Source organism: Pseudochaenichthys georgianus, unplaced genomic scaffold (genome assembly GCF_902827115.2).
Source record: "Pseudochaenichthys georgianus unplaced genomic scaffold, fPseGeo1.2 scaffold_1962_arrow_ctg1, whole genome shotgun sequence".
NCBI classification, from domain to species: domain Eukaryota; kingdom Metazoa; phylum Chordata; class Actinopteri; order Perciformes; family Channichthyidae; genus Pseudochaenichthys; species Pseudochaenichthys georgianus.
This window is the reverse complement of record NW_027262682.1, coordinates 1,376-22,833: the sequence shown is the minus strand read 5'-3', so window position 1 is coordinate 22,833 and position 21,458 is coordinate 1,376. Positions and strand designations below refer to the sequence as shown.

At 42.5% G+C, this 21,458-nt stretch overlaps 1 protein-coding gene across 1 annotated transcript; it reads left to right on the top strand.

Moving 5' to 3' along the window:
* Nucleotides 1-259: 259 nt before the first annotated feature.
* Nucleotides 260-20,509, top strand: LOC117441756 (serine/threonine-protein kinase Nek7-like). The gene is made up of 6 exons (XM_034077770.1): nt 260-349; nt 7,040-7,180; nt 11,587-11,649; nt 15,419-15,529; nt 19,155-19,263; nt 20,292-20,509. The coding sequence occupies exons 1-6, from the start codon at nt 290-292 to the stop codon at nt 20,507-20,509; spliced, it is 702 nt and encodes a 233-aa protein (XP_033933661.1). The 5' UTR covers nt 260-289.
* Nucleotides 20,510-21,458: the final 949 nt, after the last annotated feature.

The following is a 21,458-nucleotide window of genomic DNA, read 5'->3' as shown; positions in this document are numbered from 1 at the left end:
TGTTCAGATTAGTATAGCTGCCTGCTGCAACTTGAGAGGGGCCCAGACAAAGAGTGTCAAATCCACCGGCATGACGTGAGATCCAGTTCTGCTGAAACTAGACACTCTGGCTGTAACCGGCTCTCAATAGTGAAACAGGGAACACTTTGTTACGGTAGTACTTTGGTATTTTTTATATTTAAGGACAATGGCTGTAGAGTGTTTAGTTTCATATTCAAAGCCGGCTAACTAGAAAGTGTATTGTGTGTTTGTTGTTCCCAGAGGTGTAAAGGATCAGCCTCCTAACACCATGGATATGGACACACTGCCACAAGGACAGCAAGCTGCCGTGCCAGTCTTTCAGCCCCAGGTAAACTCCACACACAGACACACACAAGCCAAACTGCTAGCTAGGATTGTAAGGTGAGATAAGGAAATGCAGCTGAATTAAACAAATATGTTGTCATACCTTTTTAATAGTGAAGAGAAAACCAATACACTTAAGTATTGCAATATGATGTTTTGTGGTACTTGATTTATTTATAACTAGTAGTTTATATGCAAGGTTAGTGGCTTAGATGTGTTGTGTTTGTCTGTTGGATGTTACAGGGAAGGGGATACATGGATGCAAATCCCACTGCTCTGATTGCCTAAAAGAGTCCACTTTTAAATGTACGCCTACGATTGTGTGACCTCCTATTCTCTGACAGTTTAAAAAAAAATTAAATATAAATATCTCAATAAATAGTCTAGCTTACATTATTTGATAAATTGTAATGTATTCAATCATAACCTCTCAATCATAGTGTGTATCATTATGCCAGGTTTCTTTTACGGGATTGTTGCATTAATGTGATGAAGGCTCTTGATGTTGGAAGTCTAAATCATTTGAATAGACAAAACCACACAATCAGGCCATTTTATCTGACACATATTCAATATATCTTTTGAAAATGACACGCATGATAATATATATTATTATTATACATCAGTAAATGATTTATTTTATAATGATTGTGGAATTACAAAGGGGAAGCATTTGATACTCTTCTATTAGAAAACCCACTCGTCCATGGAATCTTATGTGGAACTGTAAATATTCAGTTTTAACCTTTTTTTCCTTGCGTCAATCAAGTTGTGCCTTTCTGTGTGTGTGTGTGTGTGTGTGTGTGTGTGTGTGTGTGTGTGTGTGTGTGTGTGTGTGTGTGTGTGTGTGTGTGTGTGTGTGTGTGTGTGTGTGTGTGTGTGTGTGTGTGTGTGTGTGTGTGTGTGTGTGTGTGTGTGTGTGTGTGTGTGTGTGTGTGTGTGTGTGTGTGTGTGTGTGTGTGTGTGTGTGTGTGTGTGTGTGTGTGTGTGTGTGTGTGTGTGTGTGTGTGTGTGTGTGTGTGTGTGTGTGTGTGTGTGTGTGTGTGTTGTGTGTGTGTGTGTGTGTGTGTGTGTGTGTGTGTGTGTGTGTGTGTGTGTGTGTGTGTGTGTGTGTGTGTGTGTGTGTGTGTGTGTGTGTGTGTGTGTGGAGAGATCGATCAGGGCCTCCCTGTATGCCTCTCGGTTCAATGCAGATCTGGTCATTGTTGGATTTTAATACCGCCCTCCAACATCAGGTCCATTGATTTCTTTCCAGAAGGATGTCTTTGCCTCCATAACTATTGAATAGACTTTAAACAAAGAGGATCATCCATATGCCCCAGAGTAAATGTGGATTTTACTTTGGAGGAAGAAACAACACTAAAAATAGGCCTTTGCTCTCAGTTGTTGTTCTTCTTGTGTATGCAAGGGCACTGCAACATTAACACTGGAATTGCCAAGAGGGTTCATTTATATTCTGAGATTTGTAATTGCAAAATTAAAGATAATTGGGTTGCGCACAAAAGATAAAAGCTCTAATGATTAATTTCACTTAGGCAACACCCCCCACGCATACAGACACTAGATCTTCCACTGATCTCCCAGCAGTTGATTGTGTGTTATTGTTCAGGCTTAATGATTTCTCCCTCCGTTTTTCAGTCTATTTCTAGCGGTTTACATCAGTGTTAATTCCAAGCCCACTTTTTTTTGCTTAGGTTCTTGAAAGCACCCTGAACTTTCTGCGTTGCGTCATGTTTTCTTTCACTCTCACAGAAGAAGTCAGAACTGATTTCACATTTAGTGGGAGAGTCAGTCAGAGTATGGAGATGGCAGTCTAAGCAGCATCCAGATGGGTGTCTTTCAACAAGTCCTGCATCTGTTTCACACTTTCCCAAGGTTCAGTCTGCTCGGCAGCACAGGGGGGGGAAAAAAATCACCAGCCTCCTCCTGAAGAAATCTGAATTGTATATGTGATGAAGGATATTCTGTATCGCTTGCAATATCACTTCTCTTGGTCCCGGAGGTATGATGCATATGCATTAGGTAAACGAGAGGAGCTGGTAAGATGTGCATTTTTAATGGCGCATTTGCTCTTTGAGTGAGTGGGAGGGTTGGAGAGGAGGCCCCCCTCAGATCATATTTTGATCGTCACTGCAGAGTTTGACAGACACGGATCTGTCTGAACGTGCTGAGACAAGGCGGTGCGGTTGTGGATCAGATTGAGAGGAGAAGAAGAGCGATATGCACCTTTGGGGTGAATCCTGCCGGTTGGCTGAGGATGAATATTGCATGGATGCCGTGCTCAAGAGGGGGGGCAGGTGGCTGGTGGGGCGGGAGGCCTCGCTGCCTGCCAGTTGCTGCCTCCGCTGCTCCTTGTATCCCTCCCTGTCTTGGAGAATACATCCACAGTCATCTGTCACTTTCATGGAAATCATAGTCCATCCTGAAAAGCATGCAAAAGAGGAAATAACCCAATAGACTGAAAATCCCCTTTTCTTCATCCAAGCACAAGCAGAACATGTTTATTTATTGTGCGTTATAATTGTTAATTGATATGTTTTACTGCACTGATTGTTGGCCACTACTTCTGCTAATAACATAAACACATCACCACCTGTATTGGGTGAACAGCTTATTCAGATTTTGAATCAGTGATCTCAGCGGGCTCTGGTGGGATTATTTCTCTGACCATGAACCACGGCCTAGGACCCTCATTCTTATCTCCTCTCCTTACCTCCAATTTCTATTTCTTAATCTAATCTAATTGACCCCATCCACGCTGAAATGTGCAGCTCTCTCTATTGATTTAGAGTGTGGCAAAATGCGGGGTTTATTATGTTAAAATGGAGAGATGCATTTTTAAATGTAGCCGGCTCTGCGTGGATGTGCCCCCGGTTCCTCTCCCTCTCTCTGGGAGACAGCCAGCACCTCTCTGCCGCCGCTGGCCTTTCTGTGGCAGCCGTTGGCACATGCTTGGCTGTCACATCACACCCTCGCCCCTCTGCTGCTTGTCTTTCCCCCCTCTCACTCTCTCTCCCTCTCCCTGTCTTCCGCATTCCCTCTTCCACTCTCCATGTGGCTTGTCAGTTGTGTTTGGCAATGGTGTCATTATTGGGCCGCCCGAATCACACTTCCTCCGATGGGCTGTCTGTCTGCTCTCCCCCTGTTTCTCTCTCCTCCTCTCTTTCTCCCTTCTTTTCTCTCTTTCAATCCCCCTGCTAGTGAGTTGCCCATGGCGGTTGTGTGTCACCTTTATACCCAAGACACGCTGTCCCTCACAGACGTTACCCATAATGCCTTGCGCGCCTGCCACTTATCTCCATCCCCTGCAGCTTGTCCCCATCACAAAACCAGAAAGATGCGAGTGAAAAGAGTAAGCACACCCCAGAAATGCGAGTCAAGCAAAACATGAAGAAAGTCTGCAGCATCACGCTCAGAACAGAATGAGACAGTAGTAATCAATCAGCCTCAAACTGATGAATGTTTCTGCATTCATTTATAGTCAAGGTCTGGAGTAAGTTTAATTATTTCTAACATTTGACTTGCGATCTCAAGTTAACTCCTTTAACACTGGCCAAATTCAACTTTGGCCAGTGTTAAAGGAGCTGCATTCTATTTGTGCTTCAACATTGTAAGGTAATAATAAGAGATATGTCTTGCAAGTTTAAAAAAGTGGATTCAGATAGTTTTGTTGCTTGGGTTTCAGACTTTTTGAATAATGTTCACCCATTTTATAAGAATGGGAGCCCATGTATCCTTGACAGAATATGTGCCATACTTAACTCCTTCACATAAACAAGGAGGAAAGGTCTACTAGGCCACCCTCCATCTTCAGATCCCACCATTATATTTAACATACACACAAACAATCACATTGAGAAGCAGCAGTCTATAACCCCCCCCCCCCCCCCCCCCCCCTCCAGTTTTGTTCAGACACTGACCCCTGTGTCATTCAGGGTCATTCCTCTGTGACTTCCTTCCTTGTGTGTAAGTGTGTGTGTGTTTGTCGGGCCTTGTGTTTCAGCTGGGAGCTCCTGATTGTGTGACACCCGTGTGCGGCAGATGAGACGGCCTGTCACTCAGCTTCGGCCTGGCTGCCCTTTGAAGGCCAGGCCAGGGGGCGAAGAGGTGCCGCAAATGGCCTGTGAAGTTTACATACACTGCCCACTGCTAAACAGATTAGCTCTAATGAAGTGTCTAATGCCGGGGCCGCTGGCTGACATAATCCTGCCTGGCAGCCCGGCCCCTTGGCTGCCAAAAAAGCCGCCCTCCCTCCAGCCCTCTCTTCTGCCCTCGCACGGCCTCTGCTGCCACCCAGGGCGACTCCACACGGGGAGGTGCCCACTGTTAATCATGCCGGACAGTGTGCGATCTGACATGCAAATGTAGGTCATTGCATATGTAAATGTGTGATTAGGGGGCTGGCATGCCAGGACACATTAGCAAGACTGTGCTCTCAGCAGGCGGTTGTCACAGCGCTTTAGAGGCTCATGCTAACATTTGTCAAGCTACCACGCAGCGAATGAAAGCAATGCCCTCTCGTCCTCTTTGCCCCCCCATCTCACTCTCTCCCTTTTTCTCTGTCTCTCTCTTTCTCTGTCTCTGAATGTATATACCTCGATCTGTCCATCCTGCATCCTTGCACAAATGCTTCTGTCACCATTTTGACAAGTCACTGCACAATATGGTCACACTTTCAATGTGTCCTACCCTGTACTTATTTAAGTATTATACCTCTCTTCTATGTGTGTTTACTTTAAGTCCAAAGTGAACAATATGTTACTATTGTTAAAACATTCAGTGGTCGCTATTAGCAGATCATTTTCTTTTTTTCCAGCTGAAGTGATGTTGCACTAAGGTTTGTGAAGCAGTGTCTCATGCTCTCTGTCACAGTGACTCTCAGACAGCTCGGTGATGGCGGTGTCATGCTGAAAAATGCACACACACCTCGACGGTGTTAAGTGTTAATTGGACTGGGCATCTAATTGGCTCGCTCGTCTTCCTTTGGCTGTCAACTTTCAACTTTGAAAAAACAATGAAATGCTTAAATTGGTTGCCAAAACAACCCCCACCACCCAGCCTCATACCTTTTTATGAGCAATTGTGTTAGTATTCGTTCTTCCCTTCACTGTCAATGTGTCTTTTTTTGTATTTGTAAATATATCCATTGGTTAATCTTTGCAAGAAATGTTCAGTCTTTGGGTTGGTTTTGTCTGCATACATTTAAATGAGTGATGGCAGCATTTAACATTGCCTTATACATTATACAGCACTATTATCTTATCACTAATGCTGAAATAATCAGTGGATGGCTGTTTCAAATATGAAATGAATGTTTTGTATTTGTACTGGACCATATGAAATTTGAAAGAAAATTGTTTTAAAGAAAATCAGATTGGTCAAAAGTAAAAATAATAATTGGTTGCCGCCGAACTAACGGGTGAACAAGTTTCCTTTTTCAGTATTTTAGATTGATTTTTAGTTGCTGTTTTTTTCCTTGGGATTCATTGTCTTCCTTATATATATATATATATATATATATATATATATATATATATATATATATATATATAACTCAAAATTACAAGACGCAAGTTACCTTGAGTAACATGGCACTCCCTTCTTATGTGTTTTAGTGCTTGGGAAATTAATTTTTGACCTTCTTCCCACTTTGTTTGTACACCTCTGTCCCGAGTAGCTTGCCCCTGAGCTGCTCCCACGGCAACACTGGCAGAAGTGCTGGTGACATGTGGCATTCTGATATCTGTCACCTTCTGTTGGCTGCCGCTGAAGCCTTGTACACGTTTACCAAAAGCCTGGAAAGGTCACACAGGCTGCTATGTGCTTTTTTTCACACATCATATCTTGGGGGCTCATTCTGGTTTATTTTTTAATGTTTTTTCTATTTATTTATAGTAGAAGGTGAGTGTCTCCGCCTGGACAACAAATCATGTTGTGAGAAGTCCTTTAGTCTGTGGCCCTAATGTCAGTAATACAAGTTGACAGACAAAAGAAGGGAGAGGACTCTGGATTCCTGTGACCTTAAAAACCAAGTTAGTGTAATGATTAGATGGCCAAATATGTGTGAAATGTTGTACGTCCCTCTAGAGAAATAGTTTTTTCAATTTATCTTAAGAGAGGTCATTTTAAGCTACTAAGGAGAACCCATGCCACCAGTGGCGATTCATTTATCTGCCTAGCAAGTACATTGGAAAATAATCAATCAAAATATAAAAGTATGGAAAAAAAACTGTAACTAGTAATCAGAAGTAAATGTCTGGTGCCAACATGTCAGTGACTTCCAAGACATTCTGCCAGGTCCTGCATGATGCTGTCATAGATCACGATGATCTACTGTATGTAAACTACTTTTTGAAAAATGAACTTTCTTCCATCTATGTGCTTAAATTAGCTAATATGGTTCAGCGGTGTGCATATTTTACAAGGACTCTCAGCTTCACATCAGCCTAATGCCAGTCAAATCATCATCAGCAGCCTAGAGCAGCCTCTCAGCAAAACAATTTACAGAATCTGGGGCCTCACCAACATTTCCTCATTCAGTAATGTGGAGATGGTTGCACTTGGTTGGCAGATAAATACTTTTGCAAAATGTCCGTTAATCCTTTTTCCCCTTGTAATATGTGTGCGCATATGCTGTGTGAAAAAGCTAGTAGGTGCACAAATTCTAAAAATGTTTTTATTTTTTATTATTCAGAAACCATTACAACCAGACATGGGGCATAACTCACTGGCAAACTTCCAGATCGAGAAGAAGATTGGACGTGGCCAGTTCAGCGAGGTGTGGCGGGCGAGGTACCTGTTAGACAACACGTCAGTCGCCCTGAAAAAAGTCCAGGTGAGACACAGTCAAACACATCACTTTGGATACCGGGTGTAGCCAAAATATTCAGCCAGAGAGATGTTGAACTATTCTTCACTCTTGCTTTTTCTGTATGTCCTCATGAAGAGTTAACCCGAGACAAGTTGCCAGTCTGTCACTAACACAAACAGACAGCCAAATATACTCACACTTTCATACCTCACTCACCTGCATGCAGTATATATTCGACTTAAGAAAAAGTCATGAATCCACACACACACAAACTTCACACACAAACACACACTCTGAAAAATAAATTGCATGTCAGTAAGCTGAAAAAGACAAGAACAGAGAAGCAGATTCTGTTCTTTTATTCATGAAACAATTGCTAAATTCCATTGTTCTTTTAAGTGCAACATGACTGATGGCTAATCTACCTTAATAATGTGACTCAGCTGTCTTGAAGATTGTACACACACACACACACACACACACACACACACACACACACACACACACACACACACACACACACACACACACACACACACCACACACACACACACACACACACACACACACACACACACACACACACACACACACACACACACACACACACACACACACACCACACACACACACACACACACACACACCACACACACACACACACACACACGTTCTCACTTCCATCCCGTCACATATTGACGGACGGTCAGGGCCCCTCCCCGTCACTCTATTACGTACAGGGTACCCCTTGGAAGTCAGGCTTCTACGGGCAGGGCGTCCCATAGACCTTCATTGCGGACAGCGGACCCCTTGACCGTCAGGCTTCTACGGGCAGGGCGTCTCATAGACCACGTGATCAACAACAATGGCCGACCTTCGTGTTATTCTCGGTGGAAAATGCCTATTTTAAGGTTCATTTGGCCATTAAAATGCATTTTGATATCATTTTATGCGAGTAATGAGTTTTTATTTCTGATTATTTGTGCAGTACATGTACATGATGTTTAGTTTGCTAGTTATGACGAAGATTACTTCATGAATGTGTACACATTCATGGTTGCTAACGTTTTTTTGGTGGAAATGTGTTTTTTCACAGCAAAGTCACCCTCTGTACTTGGACTTATTGGGAGAATCTAAAGGCAAAAACATCCCAAATATTCATTTAGGTCTTTATTTTAGACCTTTAGTGTTGCCGTCGGACTAAAATACATGGGGCTCAGAGCCTCAGGACACTGAAATCTGTATTTTTTAAATCTTTTTTTCCTTCCAATTTGTTATTCTTTTCAAAATAACACTGTTATTTACTCACCAATAACACACAATTATCATTGCTTTTATTTATTGGTTTAATTCCATAATCTCGGGCTTTTTTGGCGTCCGTCAGGAACTGAATTTCAAAATAAAAATAACCGGAAACAGACATAAGCCTATAAGGGACATTTCGAGCATCATTGCGATTGTCAACATTTTTTAGTTTAGGATGGCCGAAGACACTACACTACCCATAATCCCCAGCTATCGTTTAGGACTACAGTCCCCGTGATTACTCTTCAAGGTCTGGGATTGGATGTTGGAGTGGCAGTGCGCCAAGGTTACGCCGAGCGTCAAACAGCTGTTTGAAATGGAACGAAACCACGCCAGACTATCCAAAACTGGAATCGAACGCCCCCCCAGAACTACACACTACACTATTGTGTTTCGCAAAATATTCTATGGGACGTCTCTCCTGAACGTTTTCGTTTTTCCCACAATTAGAAGTTGCCAGTATTAAACATATTGGTGTTATCAAATGTAAAACATATAATTAATAAATGGGTGGAAATCACTTGTGTCCATAATGCGCAGCATTAATATATACCCACATGACAGCTCATTGTTACTTTGTAATTCTACTCCACTACAATTCAGAGGTTAACCTGGTATTTTTACTCCACTACACTTATTTGAGTTACTTTGCAGATTCTGATTAATGATGTGAAATATAAACAACCCTTAAATCAGACTTTAGTTACACCTGATTAAAATTCAGGTAAGGTGATTGTCAAGTGCCAACAATCAGGAGAGATATTTGATAGTTGGTGCTTGAGAAGACTAAACATGTATCTGCAATTGACATGAATGGAAACGAGTAATAAAGTATAGTCATTACTCGTTATTCTCTACGAATAGTTAATTAAAGACTCTATATTATGGCTATTTTGCACATCCCTTTCAAGATTTTCAAAGGTTTATTGACATATCATATACACAACTACGGTGTAGTCACAGGTTCCTCAACAAGACATCTATCAATATGTGTGTACCTCCACCATTAAACTGTCATATTCTGCACATTTCTTATTCTATCTACATACATAAGAGTATAATCCATATGTATAATATCAGTTAAAATAAGTGCTTCAACATAGTTAACATTGCAGGAAAGCAATATATTAGACATTAAGTACTTTGTCAGGCTTAATATTTATCTGTAGATAGATACCCCCAAAGTTTCTTATATCAGCTGTGCACCGTTATGGTGTAAATATAACCCGTCTATGAATTAGATCAAATGTAAAAGTCAGCCGAATTAGTGTTGATACTGCAAGGAGACGTATTGTGTGAAGAGAAATTGAAGATGTTGTTTAATTGTTGATATATTTATGATCCACGTCAAGTATTCAGTTTCGGCGGCATTTCTTCAGTTTTTCCAAAGGTCTTCTCATCAGGGCTCTCTAAATAAAGAACTACAGCAGATCTGTAATATGTAATGCAGCCGAACCGTGTATTACAATGCCGTTATGGGATGACTTTCAAAGCAAGAGCACTCGGAATTAAGTATTATTTAATTCTTTTAAAATGTTTTACGGATTGCATAAACACCAAATCACAGCATGCATTGCGGCTAACACATCCAATCAGCGAGCTTAAACCATAGCTGAGGATCTTGGGTAATTGCTCGAAATGCCTGTCTGTTTCCGGTTATTTTTATTTTGAATTTCAGTTCCTGACGGACGCCAAAAAAGCCCGAGATTATGGAATTAAACCAATAAATAAAAGCAATGATAATTGTGTGTTATTGGTGAGTAAATAACAGTGTGTTATTTTGAAAAGAATAACAAATTGGAAGGGAAAAAAGATTTAAAAAATACAGATTTCAGTGTCCTGAGGCTCTGAGCCCCATGTATTTTCCTCACAGACGGCAACACTAAAGGTCTAAAATAAAGACCTAAATGAATATTTGGGATGTTTTTGCCTTTAGATTCTCCCAATAAGTCCAAGTACAGAGGGTGACTTTGCTGTGAAAAAACACATTTCCACCAAAAAAACGTTAGCAACCATGAATGTGTACACATTCATGAAGTAATCTTCGTCATAACTAGCAAACTAAACATCATGTACATGTACTGCACAAATAATCAGAAATAAAAACTCATATTACTCGCATAAAATGACATCAAAACGCATTTTAATGGCCAAATGAACCTTAAAATAGGCATTTTCCACCGAGAATAACACGAAGGTCGGCCATTGTTGTTGATCACGTGGTCTATGAAGGTCTATGGGACGCACTGCCCGTAGAAGCCTGACGGTCAAGGGGTCCGCTGTCCGCAATGAAGGTCTATGGGACGCCCTGCCCGTAGAAGCCTGACTTCCAAGGGGTACCCTGTACGTAATAGAGTGACGGGGAGGGGCCGTGACCGTCCGTCAATATGTGACGGGATGGAAGTGAGAACGTGTTGCACACACACACACACACACACACACACACACACACACACACACACACACACACACACACACACACACACACACACACACACACACACACACACACACACACACACACACACACACACACACACACACACACACACACACACACACACACACACACACACACACACACACACACACACACACACACACAGCACACACACACACACACACACACACACACACACACACACACACACACACACACACACACACACACACACACACACACACACACACACACACACACACACACACACACACACACACACACACACACACACACACACACACACACACACACACACACACACACACACACACAAAATATATTGCAGACATGCACATACATTCAGTATTATTCACTGACTTATACACTCATACATTACACACCCACATGAGGATATGCTGTTCTGGTTGAGCATGTATACACATATTCTCACACACACCTTACACAGGCATATGTGTGTGTTACTCAGATTTGAAATTTGAAATACCTGTAGTCACTCCAACGCCACCCTCTAGATAACAGCAACCATGTTTTTCGGTTTAGTATTTCCCCCCCCTGTTTTATTTTTTACATCTCTCCATCTTAGCATTACTTGAATATGTCATAACACCCCTCTCTGTCCTCTCTCTCTTTCTCCCTCTCTCCCCTTTTGATCTCTTGATAGATATTCGACTTGATGGATGCCAAAGCTCGGCAAGATTGCATCAAAGAGATAGATCTCCTTAAGGTAAAGAACCAGAGAGAAGGCAGACGGCGTCATGCGCTGCGTTCTGTTCTCTTAAGGTGCCTCAGCTGAGACCTTCCACCACAGGAAAACAATTGATCTGCACCAGACGGCTTGGATTTGTGTGTTGATGTGTGTGTGCGTGCTTCCTTGCATGGTTATGAATGCAGAGGGGTGTTTGAGTATTTGTGTATTTTGCACACGAGATAATGTGAATGAGTGTGTGAGTGTACAGTACATGTGTATTACTGTCTCCACATGTCTCTAAGCTTTTGTGTGTGCCGGGGAGCATCAGTGAAACATCCCTCCAGGCTCACATTGACTCTTTTTTTAAATGCCAAAACTATTGTTTTTGATCTTTTTGTAATGTTTAGAGCCGGGCAACAGTGCATCAGCATGGACATTTAGCAGTCTCCCACATGTGTCTCTTGATATTTTACCTCCTCCCTTTTCTGATTTTTGCTTTACTTTTTTCCCCTTCCCATTAAGTGGGGCTCTCATTTATCAAACCACCTTAAACATGTGTCAGCTGGGATGCTCTCAAATACTAATGAACAAACTAATGACAGCTTCGATATCTACCCCTGTCTGCAAGATCCGAGATGTGTGTCAGAGCCGTCCGTGTTTGTGGATTGATTGATTGTGTGTGCGTTCCTCGCAGCGTTTCCCACCATATAGGAAGCCTTTGTGCGCACGCCCGTGCACTACAGGCAGTTTGTGTGCATACACACCACCACACATACACATTAGTGGAATAAAACAAAACCAATTAGTTTGTACCACTCAAACACATCAGTGAAGGTCCCGGGGCTCTTTTTGCCAATCAAAGACAACGATACTGAGCTGCAGTGGAGACCCTGTGGAGAGCTGTAATCTGAGTAGCAGATCATTGGCTTGACGACAGCAGACAGCGCTCTGTATCCCTGACCACCTAACAGGGGTCAGGGCGGGGTTAAATGTCATACTTTGCCAACTAAGTTTTCCTTTATGCATTTATTTCTCTCTAATTACACGGATCCTCGTCCTCCGTACTCTTTTTATGTGTTGTTTCCATTCTGCTCACTCCTTGATCTTTTCACCCAGTTTCTATGTCTATCCATCCATCCCTCCTGATTTCCCTCTCCCTGCTCCCCCCCCCCCCCCCCCAGAGCTTTTTGTTCCCTTCTTTTCATCCTGTAAGCTGATTGCTAGTGAACATGGGAGTTATGCCCTGCGCTGCCCAGCCAGCCTGATAATAAAGGGCTGAGTGTGAGAGAGAGACAGTCCTTCTGCCTTATCCCCCGCTAGACAGGCCAACAGGAGATACAGCCAAATCAGAATAATGAGAGGCACACTGGCATGGACCGACTGGAATGACACACACACACACACACACACACACACACACACACACACACACACACACACACACACACACACACACACACACACACACACACACACACACACACACACACACACACACACACACACACACACACACACACACACATACTCATGGCCTCTCAACAGTCTGCTGCCTATTTGTTTGTTTGTCTGTCCGTCTGTGTTTGTGTCTGCTCATTCATCTGTATGTTCCCGTTCTGACATGATGATTTCAACTTGAGAATCTCACTTCTCACTCTGCCCTTTTGTCTAAATCCTCGCTGATAGGAATGTTGTGTTGCTGAAATAGCCCGCTCCCTGCCAATCGTCGAGTTTCACCATTCCTGAAATCCCACAGCTGTAAATTCCTCTCGCTTGTGGGTTACTATCAAGCCTGGATTATATTCTGGAGACTAATGATCTGCCCTAATCAGCAGTGAGAAGCTGTAATGATGTCTGTGTGTTTGCTACTCTGTGCTTTGTGTTTCTGTAAAATGGTGCGTGTGTGTGTGTGTGTGTGTGTGTGTGTGTGTGTGTGTGTGTGTGTGCATGCTTGTCTGCATCTGATTAGATTATACCAGAGGTTTACTGACGAGACAGAGAATTGGCAGCAACTAGCTTAATTCAACCCGATCGCACACTATAAATTCACTTTAATCTTTGGGTTTTCCTGTGAGCCTTTACATTTATTTTGTATAAGTTTAGCACATATTTACTTTATCTTGTAATTGATAAACAACCCAACATTGCACATCTTCTAGTTTTCTTGTTCAGTGAATTGAAAAAAATCAATATCGTGTTTGTGCTGGTGATGGACATTGAAATCTGTATCATATTTCATTGCTGAAGGATATAACAAAAAATGTATCCTTAATATCATTGATAATTGTTCTACCTGCGGCTTACCTATTAGCATGTCATTCCGTTTGTAAAGACACTGTTACCCAACGTTTCATCACGGGTCATTTTATACCATCCGATTGCATTAGTCAGTATCTAGTCGTTCTTTGAAACGCATCACCAGCTCACCAAATATATCACTTAGAGTTGTGCATGATTAAGTAATTACACACGCTGGTGGGTCTCAGCCAGCTTGTGTAATTACATAATCATGCAATGTGATATCCCAATGAATGATTGTTGTATTGCATCCATCATTTACATAAACATCTGCATGTGAACACGTCTCTTTATTTCTCTGTATCCTGTGCCTGAGGTTCAAGTAGTGGGAGAGGCGTGGGATGGGGGGGCTGTTGGGGGTGTTAGAGGGGGGGGGACACTTGTCAACACACCTTGCCTGTGCTACAGTGTGGAGCCGTGCACAACTGCCACTCTGAGCCAAAAATACATCTGGCAAGAGAGGACAGGGAGAGGGAGAAGGACAGATGGAGATATGAGGAAGGGGAAGAGAGAGCGAATGGGGAAGGGGATTGTGGAAGGATGCAGAGCCGGAGTGGAGAGTGTAGTGTTGCGTAGTGTACTGTACTGCGCTCTCCTCCTCGGCATCATCCGGAGCATGAACATTTCTTTAATCACAGCAGAGAAAGCAGAGCCGAGTGGAGGACGCGTGTCACACTGCTCCGTCTGCTCTCATCACGCCCCCACACCCCCCCCACACTACATTGCCATGCCACACAGCTCCACGTCTCCTGCTTTCCACATATCACTATCTCTCCCTTTTCCTTCCCCCCCCTTCTCTAACTCTGCTCATCTTATCCCTCTGCTGCTCCTTTTTTCCTAACTCACCTTTTGTTCTCTTTCCCTACCTCTTCACCCTGCCCTGTCTCCATCATTCTTTTGCTTGTCTGTGTCACTGTGTCATTTGTTTCTTACCCTTCATTGCGCCTTTCTCCCTCCCTCCCTCCCTCCCTCCCTCCCCTTTTTTCTTCTTGCTCTGGATGGATAGAGACTTTTTGTTTACTACAGGGAATGCTGTTCTTGCCTTATTGACCAACCAACAGGAAGGAATCTCAGCCAGAGATGAGCCTGGGATGCTTGTTTTTCTGACTGCCAGCCATGTCAGCCTGTCAGACGTGTGTGTGTGTGTGTGTGCGTGTCTGTGTTTCACACATGGGTTGTTGTCATCACAGACAGAGGGATTGTTGTGACATCCCATCCAGCTTTGTCACACTGAAGGACAAAACCGTCTCATTATGTCCACACTTACCTAATATGGAATTTTGGTTTTGATTTAATTGGTGATGAAAGTACAGTGGATTCCAAAACTCCTAACATGAACCTTGTTTATCAGCTGATGGGGTTGTTTTGAAATCAATTGTTTGACAAGTTAGCAATAGGATGCAACTGTCTGTAGCTTCTTCAAAAACTGACTGATCAGATGGTGTGACCATGGAAGCCCTTAATGAGACAAGTGTCATCAAAATGTCTCCTTTTTTTTATCCCACAGCAATTGAACCACCCCAATGTGATAAAGTACCATGCGTCTTTTATTGAAGACAATGAGCTGAACATAGTCCTGGAGCTGGCGGATGCAGGGGACCTCTCGCGGATGATCAAGGTAAGGAATCACAACCCTAACCTCTACAGTGAGAAACCCACTATCAAACACTCTTACCCACACTTCTGGAGGTGAGGCAGAATTTTGTTGATGTGATCATGAAAAACTTCATGTAAGCCTTAAAGGAAACACAATAAACTGTCTTGGTTTATCAGATTTACCAAAGATCAAGTAAGAAAGTTCCAGTATATATAATATTTCACAAAAGACCCAGTCCAACCTCATATCACACATTTGGTGTCAAAAGGAATGCTGGCGAGGAGGCAGCAAACTGCTGACGTGGCCTTTTAACAAATGAAGGAATGCTCGCAGTCGGTCAGTGGTTTGTGGTTTTTACAGGATTTGTATTACCTGGACACTGAGTCAATCTGACTCATCCATTCAATGCTGAAACCAAAAACCAACTAATATAATGCTTCCCGCAACCTCCTTTAATCCCAGCAGACTGTCAAAGGGAAGTTGTTAAGAATCAAGCAATGGTTAATGCTCATAAAGATCCAGCATGTGTTGTTTGTAGGGGGTATGGGGAAAATGCTCAGCTTATGTGGCATCTCACATTTTCCTTAAATGTTTTATATATTAAATCTTGAGGTGAGATCTTTTCATGCAAGCTGTAATCTGTGGTAATATTGTAATGAAGGAATTTGGGTTTTAATAGTTTGTTCCCCCTCCTGTACATTACTATGTTGCCACACTAAAGAAGTCTGTCCAGCTTTATTATCTTCGTGAGAAAATAGATGTAATATTTCTACGGTTTCAACCAGTTAAGTCAATATTAAGTTGAGATATAAGCACATTTCTGTGTGATTAAATTATAGAAATTGCAGCTTTGATCCACGTGAATGTGTAAAGTTGACCGTATCTTTAACCCATACCAGCAAGGCGTTTTGTGGAGAGAATTTGTTGTAAGAATTGGAGCAGAAAGAAAAGCCTTGTTCAAAAATGGGTTGCGATTACAACCCATGCTCGTCCTGTTATTCGGCTTTGAGTTAGACCAGACCCCCAGTTATTCTAAGAACCTGCAAATTAGTGGTGTGCATATAAAAAGCCTGGTCTTCTCCCATGCATAAATGATGCCGCAGTGTTGTATCGGCATAGCTCGACAAGCTGTTTGCAGTCATACTCAGCAGCTCCACATCCGCGCAGTTCAGCACAGCAAATTAGGAGAGGCGAGGATTAGTGGTACAAGAGAGTGAACATGGCAGGCTCAGCACACACACACTAACACATATCCGGTATATCCAACACACACACACACACACACACACACACACACACACACACACACACACACACACACACACACACACACACACACACACACACACACACACACACACACACACACACACACACACACACACACACACACACACACACACACACACACACACACACACACACACACACACACACACACACACACACACACACACACACACACACACACACACACACACACACACACACACACACACACACACACACACACACACACACACACACACACACACACACACACACACACACACACACAAATCACTACATACATACAGTACGGACATAAAAATGTGCAGACACAACCTAAGAAAAAGAAACTCACCCACATGTTAAGTGATGGACTTAACAGACAGACCAGTTAGCGTCACTGCTATCTTAGCTTAGCATTCAGGCTGTGTCACCTTATAGCTGATGACAGCATACAGTCGTAAACACAAGTACACTCCTCTCCTCCTCACCATTTGTCTCCTTCCCAGTTCTAAATGATTTGCTTTTCCAATGTTACCGTGGCAGTCCAGAGGTGTGTGCCACGTATAAGCCCCCCCCCCCCCCCCCCCCAGGCTGTAATGTAAAGTAAACACATTCGAACAGTGTGCCATATGTAAAACAGACCCCCCCCCCCCCCCCCCCCATGCATGAATTTAACATTTTTTATTCTTTTTGATTTTCCATCCTCCACACCGCTCTCTCCTCCCTTTTTTTTTTCTCCCTCCCTCAATCTCTATAACTCTCTCTCTCGGACCATCTCAGAATTCAAATGAAATCAAATGGTCCTTGATTTGCATGCACTTACAGAATATTGCATGTGCAGTGTTTGCTGTTAAAGGCACGGAGAAGAGGAGGAGGAGGAGGAGGAGGGTGGTGTTGGTGGGCTTCCCCATTGACATCAAACGGTCCTCTGATATGGAAATTGGAGGGCAAGGGAAGAATGGCTTCTCACTGAGGCTTTGTTTGGATGTAGGCCAAGGTCTATCCCTCCCTCCCTCTCCCTTTATCTTCCTCCATCCCTCTCTTTTTCTCATACCTTCTTTCATGTTCTGTATCTCTTACCCTCACCTATTACCTACATTCTTTATCGTACTTCAGTCTATAGCTTCACTTTCTCCTGTCTCCCTTTCTGTCTTTCTTTTCGCTCATCTCTTTCACGTTGTTTTTCCAAGTCTATGCACCAGTAATTCAAACATTTCTGTCTTTTCACCCCCATGACCCCTGACCACACTGGTGACGGTTATTCTATTTCTATAATGGATATACCTTGTTCCTACTATATACTTACCTAATGTAGTGTTTACATATTGTAGCCTCATTAAGAGAACACCCTGAGGAGGCACAGCATTGGTTGGAACAGAACAACAGGAAACATGGTGACGCAGGAAGACACTGTCACAAGTTTTGATTCCGTTCGATTATCATGTTTGAAGTTGCATTTTGCAGTGTTGCTTAGCAATTATCTCAATGTCTTTCAGTAGTTGTGGTAAGAGCAAGTTTGTGACACAGTTCCCATTGCTAATGTAAGTGTCCTGTCTAGGTAATCATCATTTTGCAGTATGTTACATTATAAATATAACATAATTAGATTTAAAAAATCGAATTACAATGTGGTTTAAGTTTATCGTGAAGGAAAAATGTCAGTCAGGTCTTATTTATCTTGTTACTTAGGGTTAGCTTATGTACTGTTGCTCTTAATAAACGTTTTTCTTGGTAAGATTCCCTAAAGATTGTGCACAATTATTCATTTCTAATTTAAGGGCAGGACTCATCAAACCTAGTCTTACCTACTGCTGTTTGAGGAAGACTTACTCGCTGATTATAGCCACTGTCAATCAAAAATGCACGAGGCCTAAGTTGTTTTATGTCGACTCTGTCACCATCGTGGCTTCTCTGGGGATGGACGAAACTCTTGATACAACACAACTTCCCAAATTAAATAAATAAACCAAAAACAACTGTGACCACTGTGCCATTGAAAGCTGTACCTAAAACAAGAGCTGTGTGCCAGATGGGGGAGTTTTGGAAGGTACCACACATTTCCTCTCTGTTCTGAGAATGCATGTGCTTTCCATTGAAGGCCATAGAGAAAATTTGCCAATGCTCGGTTAGGAGGGGACCGGCTGGAGGAGAGGGGTCTGGGTTCCATTAGCAGTGGAGTCAGATCTGGGGACTGGCTGGGGATGCATGATATACAAACACACACAGACATCCACCATGTTCTACCATTTTGGTATTCCATGCCACACAATACATTTTCCCACTCCTGTTAAAATATTTGCGCTGTTCCTTCTTTGAGGTACGCTAGTGTTGCTTTTTGATTTTCTGATTTGGTCTGTTTGTGTTTACTCTACAGCACTTTAAGAAGCAGAGGAGGCTTATCCCAGAGAGAACGGTGTGGAAGTACTTCGTCCAGCTCTGCAGTGCGCTCGAACACATGCACTCCCGGAGAGTCATGCACAGAGGTAGCGCTGATGCAAATACATACGCACAGACTGTACACACACACACACACACACACACACACACACACACACACACACACACACACACACACACACACACACACACACACACACACACACACACACACACACACACACACACACACACACACACACACACACACACACACACACACACACACACACACACACACACACACACACACACACACACACACACACACACACACACACACACACACACACACACACACACACACACACACATATTCATTAAATGAGGATATTGGCTTATTGTTCATTAAAAGTACAAGATACTAGATCGTATAATCTTTATAACTTGTGCCACAATTTAAGTTTTGAAAAGGTTTTATAGTACTAATGGAAGATACATACTAGTTTAAAAATGAAGTTGGTTAAAAACTAAACATGAAGTGAGTGCATTTTCAGTTTGATCAACCTAGTTGCATATGACAGGAGGCTTAAGTGTAGGTGTTAAACAACACAGACCATAGAACAGTGTTTATGGGTCCATATGCTGTCGAATCAAGTCCTGGATGCATGTGCGCACACACACACACACACACACACACACACACACACACACACACACACACACACACACACACACACACACACCCCTACAGGTGGTGTACTTCCGTTGGCTGACTCTGATTAGGGCACATGGACACTAATGAACCCTGAGTTCTGGGCTTTAATGACCACTTAACAGAGGCCGCCTATTCAAAAGCCGCTTACAATTATATTGGAGCAGTACATTTCAAAGGCTGATGCATGTCACATTAACATGATTTCAGGAAAAAGTTACAGAAATGGTCGGGTTACGTCCACATTGATATATTTTCAATAATATATTTTTCCAGTAAATCTAAATATTAACTTGCACTTTATTTTCTGAATGATGATATTGCTTTACTGTAGCCATTGTTGCCCCTCAACTGTTCTGTCATGAAAAATAAGGTATGAAAGCTCTTTTTATCTACATTGAATGACTCTTTCCTCTTCAGATATCAAGCCAGCCAATGTGTTCATCACAGCTACAGGAGTAGTGAAACTTGGAGACTTGGGCCTGGGACGATTCTTCAGCTCCAAAACAACGGCCGCTCACTCACTAGGTAATTTGCAACAGTCTCTATGTGGATACACACACTTGAACACATGCTCTTTACTCACTCATGAACACACAAATGCACACTCAGACACTTTCAGTCACAGCGGTCCCTAGTAATAATCACCCAATGTTGGATGTGTTTCATTAGGCATGGTGCGCCCAGAGCCATGTGTCATGTAGTCATGGAGCCTGGCCACGTCTGTGCCCGCCCCTTCATAAGCCACTTAGCCACTTCCTGTTGCCTTGACCTTTAAACCTAACACAGATGAAGACTCAACAGAGGCCTTCCACACACAGCTTTGATTGTGACTGTGAGCCATAAAACAAGCCAGCCAACTTTACAATCCGGGTTACTGTTGGCATTGATAGGTGTGTTTGTCACTTCTAGGAAGTAAAATGATATAGTAGTCAGAATGTTGTGTTCAAAGAAGCGAGAATTGTACATTAGGCCTTTTTTAAGACATATAAGTGTTTTAAAACTGACAAACTGAATGGTACCACATGTTCATGCTTTCTTTAAGGCATAAGGTGTTAATGACTTAGGCCTTTTACTGTAAATCTTTAGGAGTCAGGCCTGTTTCCTCAAGAAGAGTGCGAAACAACATTTAACTGATTATTCATTTCCAAGGAAACATACATTGGTACCACCTCAAACCTCCAGTAGTAAAATATATCTTTCCTCAATTTACTGAAGACATGAGGTTTAACACAAATACAGAGAGAGACTCGCATACACACCCTTTAAGGGGTGTCTTAGTGTTTAAAACACAAATGTACCTATTAACAATTTGTTAACTGCCTGTTCCTACCGGCCTTCCTCACTTTGCCATATTTCAAAGCTTATTATCTCCTCTACCTTTTTTGTTGTCTATCATTTCAGTAAATATTGCTGGACAATAATAAAAAAAAGGCAGGCCATGAAAGATATATTGAAATGAAAATAAACTGTTCAGAAAAAGAATCAATGACAACACTTCAACCTTTCTAGAGTATTCTCAATAGCAGCATCAGTGAAAAATGCTGACACACAAGCGGCATTTAAAAGATATATCGTGTTCCCCTT